Source organism: Cnephaeus nilssonii (genome assembly GCF_951640355.1).
Source record: "Cnephaeus nilssonii genome assembly, chromosome: 17".
In the NCBI taxonomy this organism is placed as follows: domain Eukaryota; kingdom Metazoa; phylum Chordata; class Mammalia; order Chiroptera; family Vespertilionidae; genus Cnephaeus; species Cnephaeus nilssonii.
In genome coordinates, this window is record NC_137088.1 from 9,427,872 (window position 1) to 9,440,074 (window position 12,203).

The 12,203-nt window shown below is 38.5% G+C and overlaps 1 protein-coding gene across 1 annotated transcript in view; it reads left to right on the top strand.

The window, feature by feature from the left end:
• Nucleotides 1-12,203, top strand: part of KIF15 (kinesin family member 15) — a 49,913-nt gene that overhangs the window by 17,655 nt on the left and 20,055 nt on the right. The window contains exons 11-18 of the mRNA XM_079795346.1: nucleotides 248-371; nucleotides 1,138-1,214; nucleotides 1,449-1,658; nucleotides 2,924-3,101; nucleotides 6,168-6,309; nucleotides 7,522-7,663; nucleotides 10,405-10,602; nucleotides 12,025-12,132. Coding sequence (XP_079651472.1) covers nucleotides 248-371; nucleotides 1,138-1,214; nucleotides 1,449-1,658; nucleotides 2,924-3,101; nucleotides 6,168-6,309; nucleotides 7,522-7,663; nucleotides 10,405-10,602; nucleotides 12,025-12,132 — 1,179 coding nt within the window. The remainder of the gene's footprint in view (nucleotides 1-247; nucleotides 372-1,137; nucleotides 1,215-1,448; nucleotides 1,659-2,923; nucleotides 3,102-6,167; nucleotides 6,310-7,521; nucleotides 7,664-10,404; nucleotides 10,603-12,024; nucleotides 12,133-12,203) is intronic.

Below are 12,203 nucleotides of genomic sequence, written 5' to 3' on the forward strand. Positions count from 1 at the left end.
TCCAAATCATACAAATATAAACACAAGACTACACAACTCCCAAATCGTTCTTTTATTTATTGATTTTAGAGGGGGAGAAACATTGATTTGTTTCTTATTTATGCTTTCATTGGTTGATTCTTATATGTGCCCTGATGGAGCATCAAACCTGCAACCTTGGTGTATTGGGAAAATACTCTAACCAACTGAGCTACCTGGCCAGGGCCTCAAAATGTTCTTTTAATGCTTTCAAAAAATTCTTGAACAGGCAGTGGTAAATGAGGACACCCAAGGCAATGTGAGCCAGCTCCAAGCTGAAGTGAAGAGGCTCAAAGAACAGCTGGCCCAGCTCACTGTAGGGCAGATACTACCAGAAAGCTTTCTGACCAGAGGTAAGATGGGCACAGTGTTCCTTATCCTGAGGAAGGAAGACCATGTGTGGACATTAGTGTTGGAACCCCCAGTGACAGGCACAACATAATAAGGCTTCCCAAACTTTTCCACAAGTGTCTGTTTACTTCACCTACATAGGAACATGGTACTTTGTCTGTAACCAGAGACCGATTCCATGGGTACTGAGTTCTGTGAGATATGTGGGAAGGGGGAGTGGAAGTAATTTTGAATATTAAAACTGCTAAAAAGACACTAATAAATTTCATTTTGATCCACTTCTAAGATTCGGTTATATCATATGTTATCTGTATATGTTTACTAAATTGGGTGAGAGGTTTTTCTTTCTTTTTTTTTTTTTTTAATGTATTTTATTGATTTTTTGCAGAGAGGAAGGGAGAGAGATAGAGTTAGAAACATCTATGAGAGAGAAACATCGATCAGCTGCCTCTTGCACACCTCCTACTGGGGATGTGCCCGCAACCAAGGTATATGCCCTTGACCGGAATCGAACTTGGGACCTTTCAGTTCGCAAGCCGATGTTCTATCCACTGAGCCAAACCGGTTAGGGCAAGAGAGGTTTTTCTTCAAAGAATAGCTAATATGTGGACTGGGTTAATTTAAAATCCGTGATCTGTTGATAATAGTTTGATTCTTTTAGGTTAATTGAGAGCAGGCAGTCAAAGGCTGTTTTAGCTCATCTCTTGGTCTTAAGATGTGAGAGATAAACATTTTTTCCCTTTCCCTTTCTCACTGGATCAACTACAGAGAAAGATGAGACTGATTACATGAAGTATTTCAAAGAGGCAATGTTGTTCTTCAAGAAGTCTGAACAGGAGAAGAAGGTAGGAAACTGAATTCGTATAAAGGGGGGATGCAAGATATTTTTAGGCTTTACTATGTGGTGGGTGCCTTTCTGAGTGGAGTAAATGCCGACAGCAAATAAAAAAAGGAAGGCTGTGAAAAATCTAATTTTGCCTTTGAGATTAAATGGGAACTTAATGTTTGTTGCTTAGTTTGTGAAAATTTAGGGAAGGCGAATTATTTTTCATGTTTAACCAAATTATGAATTTCTTAAGTTTCTGGTAGAAAAAGTTACCCAGTTAGAAGACCTCACCCTCAAAAAAGAGAGATTTATTCAGTCTAATAAAATGATTGTGAAATTCCGAGAGGATCAAATAATGCGCCTGGAGAAGCTCCACAAAGAAGGGCGGGGAAGTTTTCTGCCCGAGGAGCAGGATCGTTTGCTGTCGGAATTAAGGGATGAGATTCAGACTCTGCGAGAACAAGTGAGTCATGACATTTTCAGTATTTCTGAATGTAAAGGAAGTCCAAGGCAAATAAAAATTTGTCACCATATTCTTGTAATAAATACAGTGGAAGGTGTTTTAAATGAATTAACCTGACAGTGTGATTGCACAATCCCCGGCCTCTTTTATCCCCCATTTTCTAAAATAATAAAACCTGAAGGGAAAAGCTCTTGACCCATCAGGTCAATTCAAATTAGCCCCAGTGTGCACTGGTGGTTATCTGAAGCAGTAGTCTCTTTGCAGTTCAGCCTTTAAAGTTTCTTTTGTTTTTGCTTTTCTTTTTGCCTGGGAAGCATAGGTAGTTAATACAGGCACATCTTTAAAAATCAAAGATAATTGGTTTTCAGCTTTGTGTATCTTTCCAGAGGTTTTATGCATATTCAAACTAATACAGATATTTTTACTTTTCTTCTTTTTTGTGCAAAATGCAGCTCAGCATGCACACTGTTCTGCACCTTGCCTTTTTCACATAGTGTATCTTGGAGGTCACTCAGTCCTGATCGGTAGTTTCGTTATTCTTTGCTTTGTGTAATGCAGGGGTCCTCAAACTTTTTAAACGGGGCCAGTTCACTGTCCCTCAGACCGTTGGAGGGCCGGACTATAGTTTTAAAAAAAAACTATGAACAAATTCCTATGCACATTGCACAAAACGGCAAAAACACCCGCATGTGGCCCGCGGGCCGTAGTTTGAGGACGCCTGGTGTGATGAATATAAGTAAGCTCCTTTGCATGAAAAATTTGCCATGATGTACACCCTATGCTTATTCCCTAGGGGCCTGGGTGAAAGTTTCAAGGGTGCAGACCTAAACCTAGAACACAGAGTTGTAGGACATGCACATATTCACTCTGTGATCACAAGTGCCACGTTGCTTTCCATGGTGGTCGCAGCAGGCTACCACCAGCAGTTCATAATGTTTTCTACCAGCTTTTCAGAAAGACTTTTTCATTAAGGACATGTTTGTACAAAATATAAGTCTGTAATCCTTTTTGTCTTATTTTTTAAAAATATATTTTTATTGATTTCAGAGAGGAAGGGAGAAGCGGGGGAGAGAGAGAAACATCAATGGTGAGAGAATCATTGATCGGCTGCCTCCTGCATGCCCCCCAATGGAGACCAAGCCCGCAACCTGGGCATGTGCCCTTGACCGGAATGGAACCCGGAACCCCTCAGTTTGCAGGCCGATGCTCTATCCACTGAGCCAAACCAGCTAGGGCTAAGTCTGTAATCCTTCTGTGTCATACAGATAGAGCACCACCCCAGAGTTGCCAAATATGCTATGGAAAATCACTCCCTCAGGGAGGAGAACAGAAGACTGAGATTATTAGAGTCTGTGAAAAGAGCCCAAGAGGTGGATGCGCAGACCATTGCAAAGCTAGAGAAAGCTTTCCTCCAAATATCTGGCACAGAGAAAAATGACAAAAGTAAGAAGTGATTGTTGTATACATGCCTTGTTGGGGCGGGGGGCTGTTTTAAAGGGCTTTTATATTGCCTTTAGACCTGGTGTGCTAATTTCTTATATACATACTTTTTCTTTTTTATGTTAATCAAAAGTCATTTTCTATACCTTTTTCTCAAAAATCACAGAGTAGTAAATTATGTAGGCTAGTAGATATAGCAAGGAACTACCCATTATATATCTTTGTTTTTAATTTATTGATTGATTAGGGAGAGAGAGGGGGAGATAAACATCAATTTGTTCCACTTTTTTATGCATTGATTGGTCGATTCTTGTATGTGCCCTGACCAGGGATCAAACCCACAACTTTGGTATATAGGGGCAATGCTCTAACCAACTGAGCTACCCAGCCAGGGCAAGAGATATCTTTGTTTTGTCTATAAAAGATTGATTGGATATTACGTTTAATTTTTATGAAATAGAGCTTTCCTATTTTAACTATTTGAAATGACAAATGTTTAAGCACAATATGGATTAGTATAGAATTGAAATGTTTACCTGTCTGATTATGGTCTCTATGGTGAGAGATGTCGTGTGATCAGACTAAGCACAGAATTTTGGTCCTGGTGTCATGGTTGCTGGTCATGCTTGCTAGTGTGCACTCTGTTAGTTATATGTTATTCCCACAAGTTTACTTTAATTTTTTTAAATCCTTACCCGAGGATATTTTTCCATTGATTTTAGAGAGAGTGGAAGTGAGAGGGAAAGACAGAGAAATATTGATGTGAGAGAAACACATTGATGGGTTGCTTCCTGCATGCACTCCGACCAGGGCCCTGGCCAGGGAGGAGCCTGCAACCAAGGTACATGCTCTTGACTGGAATCGAACCCGGGATCCTTTGGTCCTCAGGCTGACACTCTATCCGCTGAGCCAAACCTGCTAGGCTATTTTTATTTTTATTTTTAAATATAATTTTATTGATTTTAGAGAGGAAGGCAGAGGGAGAGATAGAAACATCTTATATAATAAAATCTTATATAATAAAAGGGTAATATGCAAATTGACCCTAATGGCAGAATGACCGGTCGCTATGACATGCACTGACCACTAGGGGGCAGACATTCAGCATAGGATCTGCTCCCTGGTGGTCAGTGCGCTTCCACAGGGCGAGTGCTGCACAGCCAGAAGCCAGCTCATGGCTGGCCAGCCCAGCGGTGGTGGCGGGAGCCTCTTCCGCCTCTGCGGCAGCGCTAAGGATGTCTGACTAATGACTTAGGGCTCTTGTGCTGCCAGAGGGGTGTCTGACTGCCAGCTTAGGCCCGATCCCCCAGGAAGTGGGCCTAAGCCATGAGTTGAACATCCCCCAAGGGGTCATGGACTGTGAGAGGGCCCAGGCTGGGCTGAGGGCCCCCCCCCTCTCCCCGCCTCACCCAAGTGCACGAATTTTCGTGCACCAGGCCTCTAGTCAATGATGATAAAGAATCATTGAACTGCTGTCTCCTGCACACCCCCTGTTAGGGATGGAGCCCACAACCTAGGCATGTGCCCTTGACTGGAATCAAACCTGCTCTATCCACTGAGCAAAACCAGCCAGGGCTATTTTTTTTTTTTTAATTAAATACTTTTTATTTCAGAGAGGAAGTGAAAGGGAAAGAGAGATAGAAACATCAATGATAGAATAATTGACCAGCTGCCTCCTGCATACCCCACACTGAAGATCCAGCCTAAAACTCAGGCATGTGCTCTGATGGGGAATCGAACCATGACTTCCTGGTTCATAGGTCAATGCTCAACCACTGAGCCATACTGGCCAGGCAGCCACAAGTTTTTAAAAAAATATGTCTGCTTTTTTAAAATTTTATTTTAGAGAGAGGGGAAGGAAGGGATAGAGAGATAGAAGCATCGATGATGAGAGAGAAACATTGATCAGCTGCCTCCTGCACACCGCCCACTGGGGATCAAGCCCGCTCTGGGCATGTGTCCTGACCAGGAATTGAACCAGTAAACTCTTGGTTCATGGGTCAACACTCAACTGTTGGGCCATCATGCTGGGCTATATCCACACGTTTACTTTTACTTTTGTGAAGGTGATTTATTTAGCACTAACTCTAACTTACAGCTTGGCAGCTATTGGTACTCGTACTCAGGAATTTGGTAGGAAGGTCTGTGGTTGCTCCATTTTTAAAGTGAATATTTTTATGGTCTTTTATTATACCCTGTCTCAGTCTTTGTTTCTGTTTAGGTTGAAATTGAGAACATTTTGATTGTATCATTCTGCACTCATAAAGAAGCGTGTTTGCTCTTTTTCCAAAATGTCCTTTTCCAAGCCTTCTTCCATTCTGTTTATGACTTCATAAAAGAATAAAATTCTCAGTATTTGGGTTATGGAGAGACTAAGATTTTAGATGCAATAAAAATCAGGTTTTCTGTATTATTTCAACTACTTCTCCCTATAATGCTCTCTATTTTGTTGACCATTTTGACCTCAGTCCATACCGTGACTTAGTACCCTTGAAAGATAATAATGGTAATTTCTGGACCCCACCATCTTCAAGACAGACACCACTGTCCAGAGAACTGTTACATGATATTTCCCCTCTGAAACTCAGTCAACATATCCAGTCTTCTAAGAATCCCTGAAAATTAACCTGTTCTTTCTGGTTGGTGATACCAAGGTCTTTCAGCTTGCTGCCTTTGCTATTTGTTTCCTTTCCTAAAATTCACGGACTGTTAACATTAGCTGCTAGTCCTAATTCCTGCCAGACTCACCAGCGATGCTTCTCCCTCCAGCATTGTGCGTGTTGTGCTTCAGTCCTTGCTGGCTCTGCTCCTGAGGTGTTGTCTTAAAGCCGCCCCGTCCCATCCTGTGGCTTCTCAGCTTCTCAAAAAAACTTCTAATACTCTTTGCCACACTGTGTTGTATCTTATGTTTCCTGTTGAGTTATAGGCTCTTGTATTTTAGGGTCCACCTTCCAACCCATTTCTCATTTTTTCCTCCTTGTGCTTCAAAATGGATACATGGCAGAGAACTTAGAAAATGTATTCTACTATTTTTGTCTTTCAAAAACCAAGTTGTTTCCTTATTATCAGGTCAGCAAGGATTCTCTCCTAAAGTTGCAAAAGAGCCTTGTTCATTAGCAAACTCTGAGAAGCTAAAAGCACAACTCCTGCAAATGCAGACAGAACTGAATAATTCAAAGCAAGAGTATGAAGAATTCAAAGAACTAACGAGGTAAAGTATAGATACACATTCATGCTTACCTATTTTCATATCTTTTAGTGTTGATTTGTTTTAGGGTTTGACATTGACCATTTATTTAATTGAGCATTTTACTTCAACAGTTCTCATATAGCAACTAACTTGTTTTGACATGAGGGAAAAGGGCTTGTTTCTAGTTTTGTTTTTACTTGTTTTTTAAATTGAGGTATAATTGACATAAACCTCTAGCTCTTTAATAATATATTTAATGGACTAGATAATATGAATTTTTTAATGTTGAGATGAGTTCCTATTGAACTTACATAGTAAAATGTTTATTGTGCCACCACATTTAAATCACTGTTGTTTTGAATGAAATCTGGATTTTTATTTTTAAAAAAATATATTTTACTGATTTTTTACAGAGAGGAAGGGAGAGGGATAGAGAACCAGAAACGTCGATGAGAGAGAAACATCGACCAGCTGCCTCCTGCACACCTGCTACTGGGGATGTGCCCGCAACCAGGGTACATGCCTTTGACTGGAATCGAACCCGGGACCCTTCAGTCCGTAGGCCGACACTCTATCCACTGAGCCAAACCGGCCAGGGCTGAAATCTGGATTTTTAAATTTCAGATGTGTTAACATTCTTTCTAGATGCTCTTTGCATAAAAAATTCATATTATAACTGAGATTAACCTTGTTATAAAAAATATAAAGACATTTTTAAAAAATAACATCACATATAGAATCATCATGGACTGTTTAGGCTTTTTTTTTAAAATAGATTTTGCTCTTTTATTTATTTTTTAAAAGATGTTTTTATTGATTTTTAGAGAGAATGGAAGGGAGAGGGAGAGAGAAACATTGATGTGAAACAATATTGATTGGCTGCCTCCTGCATGCCCCCTACCTACTGGGGATCGAGCCCACAACCTGAAAAACCGGCCATTGAACTAAGAACTTTGCATTGCACAGGATAATGACACCCAATCAACTGAGCCACTCCGGCCAGGGCTGTTTGGGCTTTTGAATTGGAGCTCTGCCGTTTACTAGTTGAACCCCTTAAACAGTAATTAATCTCTGAGCTGTATTTCAACCTATTGGGAAATGAAGGTAATAATCTAATATCTCTGATTTAAAGAGAGAACAATAAAGTTATGTGAGAGTATAAACTATAAAATACTCCACAAATGTATGACATTACTTATGACCTAAAATGCTCAATTTCATAATATCTATTAGGAGAAGGCAGCTAGAATTAGAATCGGAGCTTCAGTCTTTGCAAAAAGCGAACCTTAATCTCGAAAACCTTTTGGAAGCAACAAAAGCCTGCAAGCGGCAAGAAGTTTCTCAGCTGAATAAAATTCATGCTGAAACACTGAAGGTAGGTATTCTGAAGCAGTGCTTCAGCCCGCAATCCTGCTGTCTCACTGTGTTAGTAATGGGTGGGCACAGATTATCTCCTTGCAGGCAGGTAACCCAGTGTTCTGAGGTAGGGTGAGGAAAGAATGCACCACGGAGTGACGCCTCCCTCCCAAGAAACCCCAAAACAAAAAAGGAAAGTTCTTTTTTTTGGGGTTTCCTAACTTAATTGCTTTTTTAGGTTTTTTTTGTTCGTTTTTAAATATATTTTCATCGATTTCAGAGAGGAAGGGAGAGAGAAACATCAGTGATGAGAGAGAACCATTGATAGGCTGCCTTCTGCATATCCCCTGCTGGGGACCGAGCCCACAACCCAGGCATGTGCCCTTGACCGGAATCGAACCTGGGACCCTTCAGTCCGAAGGCTGATGCTCTATCCACTGAGCCAAAACAGCTAGGGCACTTTTTAGGTTTTTTAGAGCATTAAATGAGATAAAGTGTCAGTCTGGTAGATCTTAGTAAATGGCAGCTGTTGCTATAATGTAACATGTGCTCAAGGCTTGCAGTGGAAGAATAGAAATCCTAAAGACAAAGACCACAAAGGACCAGGGGTAACAATGTGGAAAACCAGAAAAGCAGAAGTGGTTTTCCCCTTAATAACCATAGCCTTCATTTAAAAAAGAAAAGAAAAGAAAAGAAAAGAAAAAAGCTGAGATGGAGGAGCAAGAAGAAAACCTGAGGGAAGCAAAAGGTTAAGAAGGTGCTGCTACTCTTGATTTTAGCTTTTTGTACCAAATTCTCTTAAAATTAAAACAAAAACAATGTTCCTTATACATCCTACACTTGATAATAAATAGATGTGTATCTAATGCTGTCTTTAGCAGTGATGCTTTTTGTGTCATTTCATAAGAAACTGCTTTTAAAAGTTATATTATTTGTTTGTTTGAATAGGTAATTCACATGACTGGAATTTTTAAAGGTACAAAGGGTATACAGTGATGAGTCTCTGTCTGCTGTCCTTCCTCTACAAATGTATGACATTACTTATTACCTAAGACCCTCTTTGGAGGCAATCAGTGTCACCAAGTCTTTGCTTTTTGTTTTCTTTCTTTTTCATATTTTATACAAGCAGCATATAATACACATCATTCTACTTTGATTTTTTTTAACATAATGATATTTTAGGATTTGTCCCATATCTGAAGGGGACAAAATAATTTTCCTTTTTGTTTTTGTTTGTTTTGGCAGCTGCAACAAGCATTTATGTATTGATATATTATGATTTATTTAACCTGGGAAATGCTATTTTTTCTTATAAAGGTCGAATTTTTTTCTTTGCTTTTTAAAAATTGTGGCCTTTAAAATCTGTGTAGGAAGTTATTTTAAAATACTTGCAGAATATTGCCAGATGTTTATAATTTGTGTCAGTAGCCCCTTAGCACAGTGCACTTACAGAGCGCGAAGCATTGACACTCCAGTCTGGCTTCTTCCATTTATAGCTGAGCAGATAGGGAGGAGGGGATTAAAAGCTTTGCCATGAGTAGCAATTCAGATCTTTTTTGTTTGTTTTTAGTTCATTTTAATTATATCGGTTCTTTATGAATAGGTTGTTCTTGCTTAAAGTAAATATATATCTATGCAAATTTAGGTTAAAATTCCTACTGAGCACCACCACCAATTTGGGTCTAATCTTAGTCCTTCACTCCCCATCCCCAGGGGGTAATTTGTTAATCAGTTTGGGAATCCTTTTTCTTAACAGTTTTGTATAGTAAATATACATGCTCTGAGAAAGATATGTAGAATTATCTCATAGATTTTTGTTGTGCTTTGCATTTAAAAGTAAATGGATTATTCTACATATGTTATTCTGCAGTGGGCTTTTTTTTTTTTTCCTCAGGGATATGACTTGGGACTTTTCATGTTAACTAGTACCTAGGACTTTACCTTACTTTAAACCTAGGCTTCCATGTTTTGGGTGACCCCTGGCTTATTTAGGTGGTTTTTAGTGCAAGCATTCTCTGGGGGGGGGCTGTGAGGACGAAGTCCCAGCCCTGGAGTCAATCCTGCTGAAGTGCCCCCTCCAGCACCCTGCTAGGGCTGCTATTTTATTTTTGAGTGGTATGGCATAGGGATTTAACTTGTTTAATAGTCTATATTTTTTCACTAATTTGAACTTGACACATATAAATAATTCTATTTCCTAACTTTGTGTTTTCTTCCAATGTTCTATTTGACTTTGTATGCTAATAATACACTTTTTAAACAACCATACCCTTATAATGTATTTTTATATTGGCCAGGTAAGTCTTCCCAATTTGTTCTCTTTTTGTCTTCTTACACATTTATTCTTTGTATAAAGTTTGGAATCCGCCTATTAAGTTTCATTTTTCTAAATCTTATTAGAATTTTGCTTAAGTCTGCATTAAATTGATAGATTATTTGTGTCTACTTGGGCATTTCTGTGCGAACTGCTGCTGTAGAGCCTAAGACCATCGGAAAACACAGATATTTACATTACGATTCATTAACAGTAGCAAAATTACAGTTAGGAAGTAGCAACGGAAATAATTTTATGGTTAGGGGTCACCACAACATGAGGAACTGTATTAAAGGGTTGCGGCATTAAAAAGGTTGAGAACCACTGCTCTAAGGGGTCCTTTATTTTCCCTTTCATGAGTAGAATTTCAATTTTATCTTCTCTGTTTACACAATAATTTTTTTCATGTGTGCTGATGTTCTTTTCCATAATCACTTTTGCTGCAGATTATAACTACACCAACCAAGGTTTATCAAATTTGGCCTCGACCAGGATCAAAATTAAGCCCTGAAACAGGGAGCTTGGGGTCTCCGTACACTCAGAATTCTAGCAAATTAGATAATGATATCTTAAATGAGCCAGTTCCACCTGAGGTGAATGAACAAGCTTTTGAAGCCATTTCTGAAGAGCTTAGGATGGTGCAGGTAATGTTTAGTTTCAGAAAAAATAAATAATGAGACATTCATTTAAACAATTTCCTTTATCATTTTAACTATAATTTTCAATGTTCAAAACTTTTTACTACATTCTTAAGTATGGGTGTGTAAACCAGACTGTTCTTATTCTTTTAATTCACTGCAATGTTTAGCAAATGACCTAATCCTACTTATTGAAAACCTCTTGGAAATGTGCCAGAACTTTCTCAAATGAGTTAGACATGTCTACAGTAATGATTTTTCATACTCATATTTGACAAAATAAACTTCATAATGAAAGCCATCAAAAGACACGTTCTAGTGTGTCCCTGAAATCACAATCACTTCTGAGCCTTCCCAATACTCTGAGCCAATAAACTAACTTTTAGTTTGTTCAGCTAGTTTGAGTTGGATTTACAGCATGTGCACTTCAAGGATCCCTGGGTTCCAGGCCAATCATAACAAAACAACTCTACATGACATTTTAACTATAATTTTCAATGTTCAAAACTGTTTACTACCTTCTTAAGAATGGGCTAGAAACCAGACTCTTCTTAACTCTTTTAATTCACTGCAATGTTTAGAAACCAGACTGTTCTTATTCTTTTAATTCACTGCAGTGTTTAGCAAGTCATTTTCCAATGTCTTGAGGCTTTGGTTCTCTTATATGTAAAGAGACCAGTTTGCCACTAGATTCAGATTCCAGACTGGTTTGTTTATATGGCACAGTGCTGTATCTGCTAAAGAAAGTTAAAATAGTTGAAAGAATCATATTTTAGATAACATTTTAGACCACTTTTGGTATATTTGAAATAACATAAAATTGGTTTATCTCAGAATTCTGGTGATTTCATTATGTTTTTAAGTTTTTCTACTGTCTAGTAAAACTTAGAGTGAGCCAGACAACCCCAAATTTCAAAATTTTGCCCTTTCCTGGCATGGAGACTTTTCTGGTGAAGTCACTATATGTAGCCCCAAGAAATCTCAGAAATCTCAAGCTGGCTCTGTGGCTTGATCCACAATTTTAATTTTTAACCACTTCTTTTCCTATGTGTTTCAAATTATCTACTTTGATGGACCACAAGTGTAATTTTGAACTTGTCTCTTTTGTTGGCTTTCATTATGAAGTTTATTTTGTCAAATATGAGTATGAAAAATCATTACTGTGGTCTTTTGAAATTGTTTTCTGGTTCCAAACTGGCCTTTGATACCTTTGTCCATATAAGGTTTTGAATTTTGTTTTTTAATACGGAAGAAATGGTGGAATGTCTAAGATTTTCATTAAAAGACTTGTAAATCACTTATTTTTGACATTTAAAATGTGCATCAAAATTCTTTATATTATAAGGAAAAAAATCAAGATATTTAAACATATTTTAAGTGATCTAACTTTTAGTTTCTTCTTTGACAACTGAAGTTTCTGTGTTGTAGGAACAAATGAGTACCCTACAGGTCAAGTTGGATGAAGAAGAGCATAAAAACCTGAAGCTTCAGCAGCGCATTGACAAACTGGAGCATCATTCTACACAAATGCAGGAGGTGAGACCGAGAGCACAGCCTCAGAAATGTGGGAATCAGAGTCTCACAGGAAGAATAGGACTTCGCAAAGC